Here is a 23,213-nt window from a genome sequence, read left to right on the forward strand (position 1 = left end):
AAAAACTAATTTGAAAAAGATTTCTGAAGTGCAGTAATTTTTCCAAGTCTGATTTATAATTATTTTCTTTGATTGTTATGAAAGATATGCTTTTCTTGTTGAGGTACAGGATAAAGCAACACTTTCCTTAATAAACTGAAGAATACATATTTGTCTAAATATGACTACAGGTGTGTCATAAATATAAAGGGAAGGGTAAACCCCTTTAAAATCCCTCCTGGCCAGAGGAAAAATCCTCTCACCTGTAAAGGGTTAAGAAGCTAAAGGTAACCTCGCTGGCACCTGACCAAAATGACCAATGAGGAGACAAGATACTTTCAAAAGCTGGGAGGAGGGAGAGAAACAAAGGGTCTGTGGGTCTGTCTATATGCTGCTTTTGCCGGGGATAGAACAGGAATGGAGTCTTAGAACTTTTAGTAAGTAATCTAGCTAGGTATGCATTAGATTATGATTTCTTTAAATGGCTGAGAAAAGAATTGTGCTGAATAGAATGACTATTTCTGTCTGTGTGTCTTTTTTGTAACTTAAGGTTTTGCCTAGAGGGATTCTCTATGTTTTGAATCTAATTACCCTGTAAGGTATCTACCATCCTGATTTTACAGGGGTGATTCCTTTACTTCTATCTACTTCTATTTCTATTAAAAGTCTTCTTGTAAGAAAACTGAATGCTTTTTCATTGTTCTCAGATCCAAGGGTTTGGGTCTGTGGTCACCTATGCAAATTGGTGAGGATTTTTACCAAACCTTTCCCAGGAAGTGGGGTGCAAGGGTTGGGAGGATTTTGGGGGGAAAGACATGTCCAAACTGTGTTTCCCAGTAAACCCAGTTAGCGTTTGGTGGTGGCAGTGGATATTCCAAGGACAAAGGATAAAATTAATTTGTACCTTGGGGAAGTTTTAACCTAAGCTGGTAAAAGTAAGCTTAGGAGGTTTTTCATGCAGGTCCCCACATCTGTACCCTAGAGTTCAGAGTGGGGGAGGAACCTTGACAAGGTGCAAACCATCAAAAGAGACAGCTTTGTAAACAGCTCTCACCAGATATCTTTGAACTTCGTAATGCTCAAAAACTAGAGAGGGCAGGAAACTAAGAAAGGATCAAATATAAAGGGAGTTTAAGAATCATTTCTTTATAGAGTGTGTAATTAAATATGTGGATCAAATTACCATAGGCAGCGGCAGAATCAGCATTTGTGAACATATTGAAAAAGGAGTTAAAAAGGCAGTTCGAGGAATTATCATTTGCAAGGTTCCTGCCATTTCATTTTCAAGCAGATATGAATGGATATAATTTTGCTTACATATGTGCACTAAAAATTGCTTTAAGAGCCTCCCATGCCAATAACTGATTTCTAGTCACAACCAGTTTAGCCAGACAGATGGGTTACTCACAAGGTCCCATGATTTTATGAGACCAGTAACAGGGTACACAAATATTAAGAGGTGGGTATGGCTAAAGAAGTGCAACTAAAATGATATAAGGAGTAACTACAGTAGATGAAAGACCAACTGTCATTTGATAGAAAATAAGTAGATGCATAATGGACTCAACAAGGTGCCTCATGCCTTTTCTCATGTTCACATATGGTATTTGAATAAAAATGAAACATAGAGCAACCCACAGGAGGCTCTTGTCCTTAACAGGTGGAAGAATGTCTTGCCAAATGGAAATTAGATTGGACAGTAGGTTAAGAAAATCATCCATGTGGAGGACGGACAAGTATAACTGTTTCTTAAGCATAAGTATGGAAACATGACAAGTCAAAGCCTAAAGGTTTCTGGGGGGCTTAGGTTGCATGTGCAATACTTTAAATAAGCAATGCCATGGAAAGGATCAAGATAAATACTTGACAGATGTTAGCAAACTTATTTGAGGCGATATCGTACTTATATGACAGAAGGAACAAAGAGCAAAGTGAGCTGTCATGTTAAATAAAACCTGCTGTTAAATAAAAACCAAGAACACAAAATGAAAGAATTGGGATAAGGAGGAAAAGAAGCAAAAAATAAGAGGTAACACTTGATGAAATGAAGGCAAATATTTAAATCAAGATGACATTGTGATGAGTTTGCAAACTGAGTATAAGAACCGTAAATGAGAGATGTATGTGGATGATGAGACAAGACAACAAGGAATACATTTAAAAAAAAAGTACACAGAGTGACAGCAGTACTAAAAAAGAGAGGCAATTAAATAGATTTTTTCAAGGCCACAGGAACATTATACCTTTCCCACCCACACAACCAGCCCCAATTACAATGCAACCAAGGTAGCAGAAAAATCAAAGTTAAAAAGCCCCAAAAGAAATGTGCTGAGGCATATTGCAAACTCTGTTAAGAGCAGGAAACTTATCCACAGAATTGTGCAGACTCTCCAATTGTACAGTCATATATCAAAACAGAAGTCAAATAAAGGTAAACTTCATACAATCTATGAAGACATTTAGGTCTTGGAGAATGGACAGAAAATGCCAATCGATTCTTAACCCATTATCTTAAATAGGAGACTCATACAACTGAAAGAAATTAAGAACAATCTCATTAATCTTGTATGGAACATGATGGCTCAACATACTGTCTGCTACTCTGTGTCAGGAAAAAGAGGATATCATAAGAGGAGATCAGAACAAATTCAGATGAAGTAGATGAATAGTCATTATCAGCTTTATTTAAGAATCAACACTCAAAATGAACAACAGGGATAGTTTAACGTTTTGAAAGAGTTAACTTGTTTTCAAATAATGTACAAAAGAAGGGAGGAAATCACAAATGCTATCCACTCACCTAGAAAAAAACTCATTTAGGTGAGATAAAAGTATGATCCCAACTTTGCCTCCCAAACTCTTAATACTATAAAATGGACTGCTACTATGTTGAAGGATTTCAAAATGAAATTATGCACTTTTCATCACATAGAGTATGCGGTCATAGTACTCTTCTTAACTAACACAAAAGGATTAAGAAAACAAGCTAAATAAAGGAGACTTTGGTCTTTCTTGCAAACTGAAATTCTTCCAGTGTGGGGGGGGCCCACCATTTTGGACTGGACTATTTAAATATAAGTAATTCTATCCCTTATTTAGCTAGATTTTTCACACCCAGCTATCCTTCTTTGCTCCATCTTTCAGCCCATACTGATAACTTTTTTAGCACCTTCCATTACTACTGTAATTGAACTGAATGAACTCTGAAAAAATCACAGCCTGGATAAAATTAACTGGTGTGCTCAAAACATAAATCACAAAGCAATAATAAAGGGTTGTTATGTGCCACACAATGAATTTAAACTGGCCAGAGATGTCCAGTGGAAAATCCCCCCTTTTGTAGCTGAAAGATCACAGAGGTGGCTCCTTTGCTTCCTGCACCAGCTGCCCCTCCGGCTAGTGGTGAATAGAGAGGGAGGAGACTGTCATGGCCTGAATGGGGCAGACTGTTTCCTTGAAGATGTAACTTGCACTGGAGCCAAGTAACTGGGGCTCAGGGAGTTGCAGCTGGCTCCCCGTGTCCCCGACACAACAACTGTATGCAAACAGAGCTTAGACAGTTGAAAACCAGGTCCAAAATGTCCTTTTCTGTGATGAAGTCCCTCAAAGTTGGACAGGTGTATGCATAGCAATACATCTAACCAACATCAGGAGGGACTAACTAAAGAGATTACCAAGGCTATGCTGCTCTGCACTATGAGTCCTAAAACTCTCAGGGCCAAATTTTCAAATGTATTTAGGTGCCCTAAGATGCAGAGGGGCATCTTTTGTGATATTCAAAGATATCTAAGCAGGTTAGGATCTAACTCCCATTTTTAGGCACTTACATACCTTTGAAAATCTAGCCTTTAGTCTAGCAGCTATGTCTGTAGGCACACAAACATCTCCTCTGAATGAAGCATGAAAGTGCTGCTTGGCAAATCTCATCCACAAAAGCAGACTCTTTCTGGCCAGGAGGCACTCATCCGTCTGACTGACTTTTGACTCCATAAGGACAAACTTCAGTCTAATTACTTGATACAACAGACTAACCATTCTAGTTATGACTGAAATATAGCATTTCCCGCCTTTGGCCCTTGAGGAGTACATATAGGAAATCTGATTTCCAAAGGTCTGGAGTTCTGTGTGAACAGAATGTAACAGCTATAACTATGCCTAGTGCAGTGGTTCTCAAACTTTTTTTTTGGCAGACCACTTGAAAATTGCCAAGGGTCTCAGCCGACCACTTAATGATTTTTCCAAATGTTGTTTATACCGTTAGCTAACTACTGTAAAGCGCTTTGGATAAAAGCACTATATTAAAAAAAAACCCTAAATAATTAACGTTTTTTTGTTCTACAAATAAAAGCACACAACTCATATTTTAAAATCAGTAGTCTTACCTTTCTAATGCGATAGATGTGCCCTCTCTCCCATGCCACAGCAGCCCCTGAGCTGGGCTGGGAAGGAGGGGGGTCTCTCCCCTGCCACAGCAGACACGGAGCTGAGGCTGGGAAGGAGGACCATCTCTCCACGGCAGCCGCAGCCCCGGAGCTTGGGAAAGTCTGGCCACCACAGCCCTGCATGTCCCAAAATCCCCCCACCCCCTCTTCTCACCCCACTGCCCTCTCCCACCTACCCCATATTCCCCCAAGGCCACGACCTCACCTCACATGTGAGTCTTCTCCAGGGTCCAGGCACCTAATTATTGGAGCCACGCCTGCGCAGCTCCACTAATTAGGCAGATGGCTGCCCAGGCACGCACCTTAGAGGGAACTATCCACAGACCACCTGAACGGAGCTCGTGGACCACTGGTGGTCTGCGGACCACAGTTTGAGAACCTCTGGCCTAGTGTATGCTATAAGGGCTCCTTTGGGGATGCTGGCTGAAAGCAAAAGGAAGGGAGATTAATGGCTTGATTTCAGAGGAATCTAGAGCTAATTTCAGGAGTAAAACTTGTAACTCTCTGAGGCATACCTTGTCATTATGCATGATCAGGAAAGCAGCTAGCTCCGTATATTCATAATTGAAGTAATGGCCCCCAAGAATAGAAGTAACAGACAGCTTAACAGAAAACCAAAAGAAGAGAACTAACACTACTAATGACTTGAAGAGAGGAAAACACCTTATGAAAAACTAAGTTAACCACTGGTTCTATAGAATGAGGCTTTGCTGAAATAATTTCACTGTCCTCAGACGTCTGTTCACTAAGAGTATAAACCTCTGGTAAATGGAAACGGCACAGGAAATGGAACAGGATTTCAGATTCATTCTCCAATCCTTTCCTACACACCAATAAAACTTATCCCAACTTTTGTGGTAAATTCTAGAGGGGGATATTTATCTGGACTATAGTAACCTGTCTGAAGCCCCTATAGTTTCAGGTCTTTCCTTTCATAAGCCAGACGTTTACATGAGGTTTACCCGGTGCACTGTATGACTCCAGTTCATGCAAAAGTAGACCTGTGTTTCTACTTTCCTGGAGAAAAATCAGATCTGTGGGTGAGAGCATCAGCAGCCTTGAATCCTTTGACCAGTAAGGGCAGTCTGGGGTTTATTAGAATGAGTACTCCTTTGTCCATCTTGTCCTTTACAGGACTCCCTTTCCTTCATGGCGAAAGGAGAAACAGCATACATCAGCAGGCCTCTTTAGTTGAGAGAGAAGGTTTGCTTTGCCCAGGTTTGAGATTTCATGTACCAATCAAAGAATCTAGGGATCTTGGTGGTCACAAGAGGTCCACTGCTGGGGTGATCCATTGATTGCTTACTGATTGGAAGTCCTGCAGATTCAATGCCCAGTACCTGTTGGCTCAGCCGATTAACCTGCAACTCTAGAAAGTCTGCCCATTGCATTGCCATGTTGAACAGCAGGTGATCTTCTGCACACAGAACTAGGGTCAATGCTTCCTGTATCAGTCTTCTACTGCTGATGCCCCCTTGCTTATTAATATACGTAACTACAGTGGGTGTTGTCCATACACAACAGGCCTATGAGATTCAGGATTTCATTTCTGAAGGGCAAACCCCACTGCCTTGTGTTCCAGTAGGCTGACTTGGAGACACTTCTCCTGATGGGACCAAGTGTCTTCACGTAACTAGGACCAGACAGCTACACATCTTTGCAGGCTTGTATCGGATGTTGTTAGGACTGTCTGAAAATCGTGCAGCAGTACGACTTTCCAATCACAACAAGGACTGCCTGACCACTGGTGAGAGTAAGATTGTGGCTGGCAGATCATTCTTTGGGTTCCATTGCTCCAACATGGTACCATGATGCATATTAGCAGATTTTTGTGTCCCAAATTACTAGATCTATGGATGACATTTCTAGTATGTGTTTGACTGAATTATTCAGGTGTCTCCTGACATGGACTATCACCTTTGAAAATTCTTTTCTGAAAGCATTAAAGCAAGCTTTAGCACCCCTAAAGCGATGTCAACACATGCTTTAGCAGCTAATAAAGAATTGGCTAGATTCTGTCATTGTATTATAAAGCCCAAGTGTTTCACAGCAAGTCCATCAATTGTCAAACAGTAGTGAGAGAGTCTGTGAGCACTGGGGTGCTGGCATTAGGCCAGATGGACTGATTTTCCCCACAAGTTAAATGGGGTATTTCTGAGGCAACTGAGCAATGGGAATATGAAAGCATTCATCTTTAGAATCTACAGAGGCAAGAGCAATCCCCCAGGCCTTACTATGGTGATGACTGAGCATACACTAGAAGTTGAGCCACTTCAGATCTAAACTAAGATAAACTCATATTGACATCTTTGGCACAGCAATTAGGAGCAATCAGATCTCCAAGAATCACTGTCTCTCTGTTATGGATTGAATATGTCAGAAGGACTGTGGTGCTGCTTCCTCTCCTCACTGTTTTCTAGGTAGAGAGATTGGGGCAAGCAGGGCAGAGACCTGGATATTCACTAAATCCACAAACTAATCTAAAGAACTCACCAAATGAACCTAATGGTCTTCTGAGATCTGTACCAAGTGCTGTCTGAAGAAGGGAAGTAGAAAACTTCTCTTAAAAGGAGAGGAGGAAGTTTCAGAGCCCTGGGATCAAAAGCTCTCCATGGCTTGGCCTGCAAACTCTTCCGGTTTTGATTTGTTCCTGAGAATTATTTCATGGTGAGATATTTGGAACCTTGGTCTTTAGTGAGACTTGAAGGGAAACTAACAGCAACCTGAGTGTTCTTTAGGCTAGGAGGAGGAATATGATACTTTGGTCATTCTGGAGCAGAATTTTTCTCATCCTGGACAGTCTACAGGGTTTGATCTTCCCTAAATAGCTTTTTTCCTAAAAGGGGCAGGCTATAAGGCACTGTTCAGTTTGGAATTGTGCTTTTCATAAAATTCTTCTGCCCATAAGATTATTGGTAAGCAGAAGAGAAGAAAAAGCCACCAGGTCCAAGGAGGCAACAAGAAAAGCTATCTTCAAGTCATGTTTCTCCCAGGATTCCTCCACAGTTTCTTTGTGATCTGGGAAACAGGCTTAGGGCAGGGAAAATCTATGGCCTCTTTGGCCACTGAGAATGGTGCCAGGAAAGGAGAAGGGTGAAGGAACTCCTAAAGAACACCTTGCAGAGTGAGGAGAAGTACCCTACAACTATCCTTCCCGTACTCTCAAACATACAGAAGCTTATGGGGAGGTGGAAACAATGACTGGTTGCATCCTGGAAAGCTGAATGTAAATGAATTATGGCACAGTTAAACTTGGATGAAACCAACTGTTTTCAGATCACCCTCCTTGTACACAGTTTTGTGAACCTTGGCTCAGGCCTGGTGCTCACTATGGAGGTTGGACTATCTGTTTGATGCCTGCCCATGAATGCAAAGGAACCAGAATGAAATCTCCTCTCAGGAGACAGAATTGGAGCCAGGAGACAAAAGATAAAAAAGGGGCCAGCCACATGGAACCATATCTCAGCTGCAATCCCTACACCATCAAACATGCTTCTTCAAAGGCACAACTGCCAGCTGGATGTGTCTACTATGCAGCAGAATTCCCTCTTAGCGCTTGTGTAGACCAGGAAGATGCATCGTGTTAGAAATGTGTTAACTAATATGATGTGTAGCAACTAGTATTGACAAGGACAAGTTTTAAAATGTATTATCTGGTTATGGTAATGAGGACCCTCCAGTTACTCATAATTAGTGAACACATTAGGTACTAAATTGTGTTTTACATTCTGTTAGTTAGATGTGTTAGTTAATAATGATTTCTAACATAATTCCTTTCTCCACTGTAGACAAGGCCTACGACCATAAGGTAGTGATAGATATGGGGCCAAAGGTGGGTTGCAACAAAAAGGGGGAATTAGGTGTGAAAAAAACTAGAAATGTTGGGGACTGAGCTAACAATCCAGAGAACTACAAAGCGCACCCCAGTCCAGAATGGTGCCTCTTGCAAAAGAAAGAATTAAACATGACTGGCATAAGGATTTTTTCCTGTCACAGGATGTCCCTTTTTGTTTCTGTGGGATGTTTAAAGACTCAAAAGGATAGTGTATGGGTTTTATTACTGTTATTTTTTCTTTATAAAAACAATTGTTGTTTTTTTTTCTATTTATTATCTTAGAAATATCCAGAAATGCAAAATGTAGTCTCTTCTGGTTTTACTGATGGATGTCTTGGAGAACTAAGAGTTCTATATTGTGAGCTCTTTGCATCTTATTAGAAGAGGTTGGATCTTTGCCAATAACATTTTTTGTCTTAAATACTCATGAAACACCAAAATTAAATGCCTGTTAACAAAACAAATACACTTTTAAAAACATATGGCTAAAATTCCCTTCCTCTCTCAAATGTTCAGCTTTCTGAGCCCTTGACTCCAGTGTTTTCACTATTTCACTATGATTTCACCATAGAGTCTTCCAGATAACATGAATTCTGAGTTAAAAAGAAAGCACAACAAAATAAAACTCTTTTTTCATTCTTTTGGACAAAATACATTATAAAGAAGCCAAAAAGGAAAAGGTATCATTGCTTTTCCCCTTTGCAAGTCATTTTTGTAGTTAATGCATTAAGAAAAGCTAGCTCACAGCATTCTGCGTGTTTGTTAGAAAAATGTGTATTGAGTGCCGATTTATTTTCTACCAGGAGAAAAGCAACATTAAATTAATCATAGTAAATTATAAATAAGAAAGCTCTTTACTGAAACTAGAAGAATGCATTTAGAAATTCATACCTGAAACTACACCAATTCCATCATCACAGTCATAGTCAGAGACTTCACTATCACTGATTCTTTTGGACCCTGCAGAAAAAGAATGGTCACAAACATACCATTGTTATTACTGTAAGTCAGAACTGCTCAGGCAATAATAATAACCAAATGAAATGCATTTCAGACTACACAACTTGGCAAAAATATATAGATAAATACAAGGAGAATCAATACAGGATCCTTGGAACAGAAAGATATGTATATTATTGTAATGGTTATTAATTAGTGGCACATTATTTTCCTTGAAATCCATAAAGTAATAGTTCAAAAGTGAAAGAGTGAAATCCAGCTGCAAAATACCGACGTTATGCTATGTTTTTTTCTTGTTTGCAATATAGCTAAACTCATATATAAACACTTGGAAGATGAATTATAGCTATTATGTTAAATGAATGCTACATTTTCTAAAAGATAATGATAATCATTATTAGAGCTTGGCAGCTTCATATGCATAGTTTGCATCCTGCAAGACAAATTATAGCTGTGAAAAATCAGAGGAAAAGACGTATTTTAATTGTACCACAGCAACCACAACACTTGTTAAAATAGCTAGAGCTTAGTTGGCAAAAGCAGATTCTAAATCCATAATTAGACCTAAAATGTAGGTCATGTATGACAAATAAATGTGTTAGCCTCTGTTTGGCTTAATTTTACTTACACACACTTATCTCTTTCTTCTTTGGCATCTTATAAGTACAGCTCTGCCCAACTTGTTTTATTGCTGATATTGGAATGTTCAAATCTGTATCCTAACGTGTCGGTGATACTCACCCATTAATAAAAGAGAATGTACTTTTTGAAATGAGGACAAGGAAATCCGTATTTTTTAGCATTCTGTAGTAATACATATTAACAAATGATTACATGGTCACAACTGTGTGTCAGCTCAGACTGTTTGCAATCATCCAATAGGTCACTAGCTATGAGACTCAACCTACTTGCCACCAGTCCTTGACATGTGTGCAAGGTTTCTGATGGGTAGGAAAGGGACAATTAATCTTCCTGGAAGATGCAGAAAAAATAGTAGTTTTGAGGGGTAAAACCAAGACATAGAGACTAAGAAGAATCACTACTCAGGGGAATGGAGATTATTCACATATCTCTTAGGGTGGATCCTAGCCCCCTCCTCCACAGTAGGGGAGAACCCTATTGTAATAGAATCAGGGGCATATAGCCAGATTGGGGATCCCATGAAGAGGATGTGCCCCCCTGGTGCATAGTGCATGCCACTTTACAGTGGGGAATTTTCATTGAGGAGTATGAACTGATCACTATATTTGATGGATGCTCATTCCCCTCCAGCTCAAAGCCCACAATCTACAATTCAGCCCTTCATTGCTCAAATAAAGCTGTTTAACTTGGAAATACTTGGAAACGTAATTTTTACTCTTTAAGTGTTATAACAGTTAACTTGTTTTGTTACTAAATTAATTCTGCAATTGCATTAGAAAGATGTTAATTGTTATTGTTTATATGATATACCAATTTTTAAGCACAGTTAAGAACCTGAAAATTATCAATGCAAGGAAAGCCAGGCCTACTCTTACTGTAATGTATAACTTTAAGATAGACTGACTATGATTAGTTTAATAGGTTATGTAAATAATTTTAAATTTCCATGCATGTGGTTTGTTGCTTTTCTTTTGAAGTCCATTGGTTGGATTAACACAAGGAGAAAGAACAATTTACCGCTAGGGAAGACCCAGAGAATCAGGGCGAGAGTGAAGGAGCAGGTTCCATACTCATACAGGACATACTGTAAACAGGGTAATTAAGGAGAATACTTAAATTTGACTTAAAGGCAATTCTGGATCTGATTATTCCCTAATTATAGAGCTCCTGAGGGGACCTTCCATAGAAATCTAGCCTAACCCACTGGGAAAGAGAATCAGCCACACTTGTAATATTGTCCCTGATGTTCTAGACCCAGTAGAGAGCCTTCCATATGGTACTGATAATAACACCAGGGTGGAAGATGGACAGGGGTACATGCTTCCATCCCCCCTGGCACCAGCACAAAAACCAAACTGTAACACACCTTAACCCCAAGCTACTTTGTGACCCAGGGACCCCTTTATGCCAATTTGCAGAGGACACATCATCTGAATAGGGTTTTATATGGATCCTCTGGGTCAGATAGCTGTATAATAGTTCACTGAAGGCAGCATGTGAGGTCTACACTAAGAGGCAGTAGCCTACTGGTCACTGTAATCATTGTGAAATGTGTGTATGGATAATATTTAAGGTGTTATATATCTATACTGAAAATTATGTTCTTAACGTCTTAGAATTAAGACAGGTCACCAGGAGGTGACATACCTCAGAAATGTTACTTTCAGGCAAGAGGTAACTGATACCTATTTCCCTGTCTGGTCATTTATGCATTGTATGCCTCACAGTGCATGCCTATTTGCATACTGAGTCAGCTGCATGTTTAGATATTGTGCAATATACAAGAGAGGAAATCTACAGAAGAAAAACAGCAGGGGGTGTCCGATTTATGAATAAAGACAAAGGATTGGTCTAGTATATCTTGGAGTACAAAGAAACACCCAGAATCCTTCACCCAGGAGGAAAACTGACAGTGTCTCTTTCTCATGAAAGAAGGGTCACAGCCAGTCTGGCTGTGAAGCGCTGCAGTGATTTTCAGTAAGCAATATTTTATTAGACATGAGCATATCTTGCTAATTAATTATTAGAATATTACTTTTATATGTTTTATAATTGCAATTAACAGAGCTGTTTTAATATATTTTAGAATGTTATGTTAAATATTCTAGAGACAAGATATGCATTTTTAATGATGAAAATAAAATGTTTTTATTAACTTTTAAAGAATCATCAAAATATCAAGTGTAGAGTAAGTGTTTTTTTGGGTTTGGTGGTTTTTTTGGGGGGTGTTATTTTAACAAGATAAGAAAATTTTCACTTAAAAAAATTCCCTTTGGACATTAATGTTTTTAGGTAGGATGGAGGAAATAAAGTGTCTGTCTGAACAGAGCGATGTGCAAAAATACTGCCTGGAACTGGTAAGTTTTGTGAAGTAGTCAGACCAAACTGAGTGTTTATTTAAAATGTCTCTCATTAGCCCCAGAAACAGAAAAAGTTTGAAAGGTTCAGATCCCTCATTGGAATCAATGTATAAGATACTACTGTAAATGGTAGCTGCAGACTTTAAAACTTCTTGTAAGTTTTGCGAGTGTGGTATTATTTAGTAATTCCGATGGTTTTTTCCTTTATAGCCCATTGAAGATGCAATTCTGGAATCACACATCAGAGCTCTGAAGACGTAGATTTCTATCTTTTCTTACCTGTGCCCTGTAAAATTACCCCTTTTTAATCTGAGCAACTAGAATAAATGCCACAGGGCAAAAAAAAATCAATCTCAGGTTTATCTGGCACTATTGAAAATGAAACATGTTCACAAATAAATTATTCCCAAGGAATAATAATAAATAATAAATAAAATAATAATAATAATAATAATAAGTTCTTATTTAGCACTTTTCATATGTATGTTTCAAGATGTTTTATAAAAGAAGGTATGTATTACGTAAGTGCAAAAAGGGAGTCATTCTCCGCTCTGAAACCAGTTCAAACTTCATTAGTATGGTGTATGTGACAGCCATGTTGTGACAGACCTAGGGTGGACTCTCAAGACTGATAGCCTTACAGAATATAAATGGATCATTGCCTCTATCCTTCAATTCTATCTTGGCTCTATTTTAATGTAAGGAATAGCACTAATTAAGTGTCCTAGAATATAATTTATTAACAAATCATCCCAGTCTAGGGTGAATATTGTCTTTCATTATGACTTATTACATTTGTGTGTTGAAAACAAAATACACACCATGCTATATGATTATCCAGTCTAAAACTTAAAAATTACCTCAAGGAATAACTGGCCTCCTCCAAAGCCCATTGAAGTCAATGAAAATACTCTCATTGGGTTCAGTAATCTCTGGGTCAGGTCGAATAGGAATAAATTACCCAAAATCACAATCCATTTTTAAAAAGAGAAGGATAGGGATAAAAATAACTCTGTAAATATGGCAACTTACTGGTGTAAATACTGTATGTGTTTCCTATGTTTCTTCCAAGACATCTCTCTTTATCTTACTGCAAGTAATACAGTATCAAATTGAACAAAAGCAAAACTAAGTTATTCTGCTTTACACATCAAACGCATACAAGTTTCTTTTTGGTTGGCTGTGGTAGAATGAGCCTGTGACACTGCACCCCATATTCTTCAGTGATATTATTATGATATGATTATGGCATAATTCTGAGGTATTTTATGCAAGATAGATCATGTGAGATATCATTTGAAAGGTTTACTGTAATATCATTATCCTATTTGTACCTATGTATCATTTTTGTATCTGAAGTTAGGAATATTGACTATATATCTGTATTACAAATGTGTTTACACCTGGGGAACACCAACTAGGCAAAAGATTGTCAGTCTAGATGGCTGGTTGGGAAGGGCCCATTCAGGTTAAAGGGCCATTAGGAGAAAACAATAGGCCTTAGAAGCAGCTAATCTCTCTTCCTGAGGACACTGTAAACAGCCTCTGACTCATGGCTGCTATGACACTATCAGGTCACCTGGTACTGGACTCCATCTTGGAATACCAGTGTTTTTCCACCGACCAGGCATGGGAACCCAGCTTTGAGACAAAGGGTTCCTGCCATATGCAAAAGCTACTTAAGCCAGGGGAGTGACATCATCGTGGTTCTTCACTGACTCCCTACCCAAAGAGGCTCCTGGAAACACCTGAGGAACAAAGACTGAACTGGAGGGAAGTGCTGGACCCAGGCCAAAAGGGATTTTTAACCTGTGAAAGGAACACCTGGGGTTTTTTAAGCTGTAAGCAAGTGCAGCTGGCCCCTTAAGAATCTCTGCAGCCTGCTTGAATCATCATTTAGGGTGAGCATTTGCTACTCATATCCAATCCCTTTAGTATACTAAGCTTAGTTTGCGTATTTTGTTTGTTTGCTAGGTAATCTGTTTTAATATGTTTGCTATCCATTATAATCACTTTTGTAGTTAATAAACTCATTCTGGCTTTGTCTAAAACCAGTTTGTGGGAGTCATAACTTAGATATGCAACAGCTTTCTGCTTCTTCTCCACATTGAGGGAGGGGGCGAATGTCATGAGCTTATGCTGTGAAATAAAAGACAGTATAATTTGGGGTTTACACTTAAGGGGAGATGTGTGCCTTAGGAAATGGGAGGTGCCTTAGCTATGCCTCCCCGTGCAGGGGCTGGTTAAAGAACCTGTGTGTATGTAACTGCAGCTGGGTGTGTCCCTACCTCTATGTGTGCTGGAGCCTAGAAGAGGGCTTGGCAGGCTGCTCACAGCAATACAGTTATAGGGAGCCCAGGCTAATGGGGCCTCAGTGCAGGTGGCACCCCAGCTGGGGGAAATCCATCACAGAGTCCACAGTCCTGGTAGCTAGTGAAACCTTTTCTGACTTGAATGACTAACTGAGTGAACATGATTAAGACTGCGATTTAGTCACAGAAGTCACAAAATCTGTAACTTCCAAAGACCACCAGGTTTCAGCCAGCGCTGGCTGGGAGCTGCAGGATCCCCTGCAGAGGCAGTAAACTGCAGGGTACCCCTGCCACCCCAGGCGGCGGGAGCTGCCCGCAGCTCACAGCCACCATGAGTGGCAGGCAGGACCCTCTGCCACTCCCGGTTACTGTGGGTCGCTGGGGGACCCCCAGAGCTCTCCGCCTCCGCAGATGCCAGAGCGGGACCCCCAGAGCTCAGAGCCACCAGTGGACGGGGACCCTGAAGCTCCAAGCCCCCACGGGTGGTGGGGACCCCAGGAGCTCCCAGCCCCCCAGCACCTGCCCAGGCTCTCCATTTTGTCATGGATATTTTTAGTAATGGTCAGGGACAGTTCATGGCTTCCGTGAATTTTTCATAATTGCCCATGACCTGTCCATGAATTTTACTAAAAATATTTGTGACAAAATCTTAGCCTTAAACATGATATGTAAGTCATTGGAGAAGAATGAATATGTCATATCCAAAAAGCATGTTTTCAGAATTACATTTCGGGGCATTACCAAACTTTATAAGACTGCAGTTCATAGAAACGTAAGGTTAGAAGGGACCACAAGGGTCATCTAGTCTAACCCTCCATGCCAAGATACAGGATTTGTTGTGTCTAAACCATCCAAGAGAGATGGCTATCCAGCCTCTTCCAAATCATGAATGAAACACTCTGTATTTATAAATGTTTTGAAGACAGACAGCTTTAGCATGCAGAGAAGACCTGCTGAAACTACTTTCCACATTGGACCAGATATTAGACAGTGATGTAGAGACCTGTGCATAGTTCTGCCATCAATATCCCAGGGAGATATTGTTTTTACATGCAAGGTAGCACAGACGTCTCCCAGGTTTACCACCTCTCAGGTGAGTGCCTTAACCACTGGACTACGGACTCATTTCTCACTGTCTCAGGCTCAATGTAAATTTAATTACATGTAAAAAGTGGAATAAATTCAACAGGAGAGACTAAGACAGACATCAGAATGACATATTGTCCAGTGGTTAGAGGTATCTCAAGATGGTAGATGGCCTTTCGGTGGCTTAGTCAGTTGGGACTGGATTCACAAAAGGACTTAGGTGGCTAACTGACACTTTAGGCACCTAAATCCGAGAATCAGGCCCCACTATGAATCACCAGACCTTCCCCGCCCCCTCTCCCTTGGCTTCCACCAAACCCTGAAGGTGCCTAAGCTCACTTGGCACCTAAAATTTTGCAATAAAGTTCCCAAGGCATCTATGTTTCTGCCTCTGATCATGTGCAGAGCAGCTCCACACCAGGTGACCAAACACATATGTCCCAGAGCAATGCAAGAACCAGGGGAAGACGTGGTCCTCTGCCTAACTCGCCTGCAGAGCATGATCTGGTAAGCGGACTCAGCGCTCGCCTACCAGATTGGGCCTCTATAGGCAATCTTACACATGAGGAGGAGGAGGAGAAGGAGGAGAAGTGAATGTAGCCCCTGGTCTGGTTTAGTGCAGCCCTTAAATTATTCTAATTTATGCCAGGCTTGAAACAGAAACAGTCTTAGACTTAGGAAGCCACAACTGACTACCATGCAGCTCTCTCTCTCAGTTTCATTCAGAGAACCTGATTATCAGTGGCTGAAGAGATTTTTGTGGGCATAGTATTAGCTTTAATTTCTTGGTATTACATTTATTAAACATAATTAAAATATAATTAGGTGAACCAAATCTCAATGAAGTTCATGTAATTAAAACTGTTTGACCTGGAAAAGTCCCACATGAAATGTGTGACAGAATTTAAGTTTGTATTAGGAAGGCTTTACATTATTGGGTTATTTATATTTAATTAAGGAAAGCTAAGAGCATCACTTTTCTCTCTCAGATATAGCAAAATGATTTGCAACTGGGACGGTATAATATAGCTATATACAAAGACACTTATGCTGATATTAACAGTATCTTACTTACCACATTTCTGCATTCTTTAACTATTTAAAACAGTTTACAAAGTAGCTTCAATACAAGTTTTCAATTTTAATAAATCTCTGACCAAAATAACTTAATATTTCCCCAGTATAATTAGTAAAGCATACTACAACTTATCTATCAAATCTCTATGTCCCTTCAAATAGAGACAGACAAAACAAATATTATACTTTCAGCAAGGTGTTCCCAATACTAAGATGCTGAAAAAATAAAGCCAGTACAAAGGACATAACTGAAAAGCACACAGGAAAGCCAAGGAACTCTTTAGCAATTTAAAATATGCACAGTATGTAGCATAAGCACATCAATAAAATGTCAACTTAAACTGTGCATATATATGCAAGCAATAAACACTTCAGGCATGCTGAAGATTTACCTGAATTATATGAATATAAGCCTTTATCTGCAAAACAAATATTAAAATGAAGTGATGTCAAGAAAAAATACATGAAATCTATACATGTAACAGGGATGCTTAGAACCTGTGAATTTGCAAACACTTTTCTGTTTAGAGTGGAGGAGTTATGACTGGCCATATTAATGCTTAAAGATTTCCATAAAGGTATATATTTCAAACTAAATTAAATACAAAAGAGGAAAACCACAGTAATTAGCAGAAATTAAACCACAACAATGATACTTTGGTCACCAATAGAAAGTCAACTTTTATTGCCAGTAACTGAACAATGTTGGCAAAGATACTCCAGTTGTTGCCTATTCTGAACTATAACTGTGAATAAATGTTTACTTTTTAATGGCAACCAGTCTGCTCAAATAATATTCAGTTATGTGAATTTTAATATAATAAAACAATAAATTACTATCCTTAAGTGATTGTGCAGTGCTTTTGAATTGAAGGGGTCTCCAGCAGAATATTATCAGCAGCATTCACTTGTGGCAATTCTGCATGCTATTATGGGCTGGCACCTAAAAGTCCTGTTCCTGATTTACCACACCAAAAAAGGAAGTCTCTGTCAATCTTCCCCTCCTTCCACTAACTCTCTGCCCCTAATTCTGCAAGCATTTACATATATGAATAACTCCATTCCTCCCAATAGCCCCACTGAGTTTGAGATTACTGACATGAACAAAGTTATTCATGTGGGTACCAGCTTGCAGGATTTAGTTTAGTATTTGTATTCCTCCTGTGCTTCCTCACCTAACAGCTAAGCAGACAAAAACATTTATTTTGTTTCGTGGACTCTTTTAAATAAAGTTTGCCTCTTTTCCAGGTCTCTAATTCTTATGCAATTGGACAAATTTTCCAAAACTTCAATTTTTTGGGACAAAATTCATTATTTGAACATTTGTGAAAAAGTGAAAAATCACTTTTGCATTTGCAAATTTGTAAAGCTACCACAGGAGGAGCTGATGCTACTGTCTTCACAACGCAATGAGAACATGGTTGGAAGTCCCTAGTTCTATTTGGCCATTAAGAGGCTCTAATAATATTTTGCACAAGTAACAGCTTACTAATATTATTTAGACTTTGCAACAACTTTATAATGTTGTTAAATATAATTTCCCCCTTTTTAAAAATGAGGAAACTGAAATTCAGTGAGGATGTGATCTGTCCAAGGTCACACAGCACGTCAGTGTCACAATCTATACTGGAACCCAAGTCTCCAGACAACTAGTTTTAGCAGTAATCTGCTAGATCAGTGTGCCGCCGAAGGCAAGTCACTTAATCTCTGTGAGCCTCAGTTTCCCACTGTGTAAAGTGTATATGATGCTACTAATCTACCTACAAATGGCAATTCTGTATATTATCAAATTTTGTTGTTGGTAAATATAATTAAAATTAGAAGAGCCCTTTTCTCTTTCCACTTGACAATATAGTTTCCAGGGACCCATAATCACTATATTCGCTGATTCCTCCAGCAGGGAATTAGGCACCTAAATACTTTTGTGAATCTGGGCCAAAGCTACATGATGTAATTAGAGAGGAATGGACTTTCTAAGGCTTTAGTTCTGCAAAGAGCTGTACAGAGGCAGATCTCCTGGAAGGCACAGGCCTATACCCATGTGGAGATCATTGCAATATTGCGGCCTATGACTATTGAGCAGCCACCTTTGCCTTTACATAGTTACAAGATAGAAACTGTACCATTAGAATAATGTTAAACTTTTAAACATTCTTCCAGAAATTATTGTAAAATTATATATGATAGTTTATTATGCATAATCATTATATCAAGACTCTATTACCCTCAGCCAAAACAGAATGCCCCCTTCTGGAACCAGATACTTTAAAACCTTATTAAACTTTTTTAAAGGCAACCTAATCTGCTATATATATGCTGTTTAGCAAAGTAAATTTTGCCTCCAAATGGTTTAATTTGCTATGAAAGCATTTTTTTCTCTCACGATTTCTGTTTTTGGCCCTCTTGAATCAGAGGGAGGAGAATAGTTTACTAACTTGATTATGTAAAGTAGCCAGACTTAGAGAACTATAAAAATACCCAAATTCCCTTTCACTGCTTTTGGAAATTTTTGCTGGGCCTTCAAATGTTTTTGTGGTTCAATCACACTTTACTGTAGCCTCTTTTTAATTATCCAAAACAGCAGAAAATTCATAGCAAAACAGTTTTCTTTTAATAAGGAAAAATATTGGTAGTTTAAAGGCTTTCAGACACCCCTGTATCATGTTAAATACCTTTTTGTTAAAGGATTTAATAACTCATCCTTGTATAATAAGAATATAATACTGGTATTGATATTCATATCCTATGAACAAAACACTCATACATGCAAACCAAGATAACATGCCCAAGACCTGTGTTCCACAAAAGAACGGGGAAAATTATGTAAAAAGCATGAAAGAAAAAAGTTATTCTTGCTCACCAGAGTTAAATATGTGTAATACATTCTCCACTTGTGGGTCTGTGCTACTGCACATAAAATGCAAATAAAATGCTCCATATTATAATATTAAAAAATCATATGCCTCTCCATGAAGTGCCCCATGCCTATTGACTCGTGAGATAGAATGGTTATAATTACCTCAACTTAGGTTTGATGATGGTGGCGTTGATTTAAAATTATATTATTGGCTTTCCATATTCACAGCACAGTGAAAGGAAACTATTGAGAAATACATGATACGGAAGGTCCTGATCCAGCAGGGTAAAATCGCAACACATTGCAATACTTATCTCAGTTATTATTGAACTTTTCAAATTTCAGCAATACCAATAAAAAGTCTCCTGTTTTTCACAAGTCGCAACATTACTGATTTGCAAACTTTAACAGTACAATGCAATAGGAGGGATGGCTTGAATCTTCACTATAAAATTCCATTCATCCCCAGTTTGCTGAAGATAGAGAAAAAGTATTGCCTCTAAACTCCAAAGAATTGAATCCAGGATCTCAAATCCAGTTAGTGAAGTTTCTCAGAAATTAACTAACAGAGGAAACATCTTCAGGTTAATTACCTGTGAACTGAGACTTCTAGTTTGTTAAATTCCCCATGTTTCTGGTTGGACCTGAAGGTTTCTAGTAATTTCAAATTTGAAGCTTAGCCCCAGAAAAGATAGCCAGTCTCCTGGTAAATGGCCCAACACTTAGCCATGAAGTGGACTGCAGAATTTATACCCTCATCTAGACCTTTTTTTAGGGATACCAAATCTTTTCTTGTCATCCAAATTAATCAGGTTAGATTTGGAAAAGGAATGTTTTGTTTTCATATACTATATGCAGATTTCTTTTGTCGCATATGCTGCATTCAGTCTTTGTCTCTTTGTTCTGAAATGCTGACGACCACAATTTCTCCCTTATCAGAGTTCTTTTCAGTCTCTCACTTTGGAATTATGTAGGTTAGTAAATGAGGTTCTTATTGACATTAATTCTAAGAACAAACAATATAAGATTCTTCATGTAATAAAACCAGTTAGGAATTTTCTTATTTTCAGATATTTTGAGGACTCTAATTTGATTTTCTAGCTACTGCTTTTTTATTTTTTTGGCAATTACATTCACTTTTATCTTTTCAGGATAATGCAGTTTGTCCATTATTTGTTGATTCTCACAGTCAATTTCCAAATGCTGTTATTTCTGAAAACTGCTAAGTCTTTCTTTGAAGGTCACAGTTTGACATGAATTCATTTTTCCCCCTAGTGAAAGTGCTCATAATCTAAAACTTTTCTCTTTCAGGATCTCAGCCATATTATGTCTCCTTATGTCTGCAGGTTTCCACTCCTGTGAAAGTGCTAGAGAAGCTGTGTTCCAGAGGGACTAAAAAATTCTGTTTTGTACATATTTTTCTTTTTTGGCATCTCACCACTATCAGTGCTGTCCACCCACACTCTGTGGTTAACGGATCAATAATGCAGGGCAGAGTGTGGTTCTAAAGCTGTAAGAACTGACTTTGAAAAATGAATCTGTTGCTTTTTAACACTAAGTAAAAATAAATAACAATAATTCAATTATTTTAAAAATATCTAAAACAAGTTTCAATAAACAAAGGGCATATGTCTCTATAAAAAAAGCAGAATTAGTACAGAATTAGTGCCTCAAAATATTCAATAATCTTACACCTTCACCCATCACTCAATATCAACCCACATGACTCAGATATAAACACTGTCCACGCCGCATACCTACAACTGCAAATAATTGTAAAATGTGAAACAAATCTATCTTGCTTTTCAATGTGAAGAATACTACATATGTACCCTGGGAAACAGAGAGAGGAAAAACCTTCCAGATTTGAAGGCCCACAATACAGAAGACCTTGTCTCTCAACCTCTTGAGTTTAAACTGTAGAACTACTCGTAGTCTCAGTCCCATTGATTTGAACTGCTGTAGTGCATAAATGTGATACCACACCACAATATTTACTTTGACTTACTTTACTTATTAACTTTTCCATGGAATTTGGGTATTTTCTACATCTTCTATGAGAAATGTCACAAATACCACAATATAATGATCAACTACAGGGGGTAAATGCCAATTTTTTTTCAATTACCTATAATTTTGTGTCTACAATCAGTTGTCAGAAGGAAAATAATGCAAATAACTCCCTAGTTACACTATAAAATTGTCAATAACTTTGATTATTTTGCCTGGATTTTTTTATGCACCGCTGATTTTGGGGGCATAACTGGAAGCTGGGTTGAGGCTGTAGTAAAAATGTAGCCCAAAAGTCCAGTTATGATCAGTGAGATGGACTATTTACATTTTATGTTGCCATAGACCTTATATGCTATATGAAAAAGCTTAAAACATAGTCATTGTATAAGAGCCAAACAGTGTCATTAGCGTAGTATGGCACCATGAATTCCCTTTGCTGATATATTTAGAAGATAAATTTTTATGTTTTTAATGTTGTATATTTGAGTGTTCTGCAGTAGCTGTACTCTATCAGTGTATATATGAGATACCCCCAGATAAAATGCTCTGCATTTCTCAATAGAAAGTCCAGGGATTGGATAGTGTGGGAGGATCAGTTAAGGATACAAAGTCCTTCATCTGCACCAATTCAAATCCAGCACAGGCTGGAGATGACTGAAACTTGTTACCACCTGTTGTATGTTTAGTGACATAAGTGAAAACCAATGATAGACTAATTCTTACTGGACATGTCTGTATCACAAAATCTGTCTATTCAGAGATAATCGAGGGATAAATGGGTATGGAAACTGAACTACTCTCTGCTACAGCTGGCCACTGCAAACCAGCATATGGGGTGCTGTGGAAAGCTTGCTCTACATCACTGGCTGTGCATAAATACAGAAATGCATTCTTCAGGGCTGACAATCTGGCAATTTTTGTTATCACAAAAATTCACTGCAGCTAAAAAGAGAATTGAAGGTGCCACAAGTAAAACACCATATCCCTGACTCTAGCAAGAAAAGAAAGTGGGTGAGTGTAGGTGATTCTTTTATACTACCTTCAGAGAACAAAAATTAAGTAAATTTCTCTCCTTTCTCTCCTAATCTGGACACTATAAAGCCCAAATATGTCTGCATATGAAAAGAAAAACAAATATCCTTGTAATTCAAAATCTCTTTTTTTGAGAGATATACAGTACCTCTAATACAGTAAAAATATCTATTTTTTTTAAATGAGGAATAAGATATTTCTAACAGCAACAACTTTTGTATACATGAACTAAGACAGGTCTTATTTTACAAAGTAACAATAATATACTGAGAGTCATTCCAAAATACAAAAGTGGGAGGGTTGAACTACTCCTGTCTCAACCTGGAAACAGCTTCTGTAACCCCAGTCGCTGAAAGCAAGATTAGTGCCATATGAAAGAAAATAGCTGGACTGACTTTCTAAGGGATTTTGTCTGCACCAAAACAAACACTGGGGACTTTTAAAACTCTGTGCATGTAGAAGTACAGCAGGACAGAGCTTAGGAAATGGAAAAAATATAAATGGGATGACTGTGGTGGAACTCTGAGACCAGCTTGGAAGGTATCTGCATATCTAACACAACATCATTGTCTCTTCATAAAATCATAGTCACTAAAGCCTGGAACTCAGTCGCCCTAT

At 38.5% G+C, this 23,213-nt stretch overlaps 1 protein-coding gene across 26 annotated transcripts in view; it reads right to left on the bottom strand.

Annotated features, from left to right (window-relative positions):
• RIMS2 (regulating synaptic membrane exocytosis 2) overlaps window positions 1-23,213 on the bottom strand; it is a 737,938-nt gene that overhangs the window by 256,056 nt on the left and 458,669 nt on the right. For 20 of the 26 annotated variants that reach the window (XM_074943967.1, XM_074943991.1, XM_074943992.1 and 17 more), the window contains one exon: window positions 9,148-9,216. In XM_074943967.1, coding sequence (XP_074800068.1) covers window positions 9,148-9,216 — 69 coding nt within the window. Of the gene's footprint in view, window positions 1-9,147; window positions 9,217-17,085; window positions 17,113-23,213 lie in introns of all 26 variants that reach the window. The other 6 variants (XM_074943965.1, XM_074943973.1, XM_074943969.1 and 3 more) reach the window with 1 other exon arrangement.

The sequence above is a fragment of the Natator depressus genome, chromosome 2 (genome assembly GCF_965152275.1).
Source record: "Natator depressus isolate rNatDep1 chromosome 2, rNatDep2.hap1, whole genome shotgun sequence".
Taxonomy (NCBI): Eukaryota; Metazoa; Chordata; order Testudines; family Cheloniidae; genus Natator; species Natator depressus.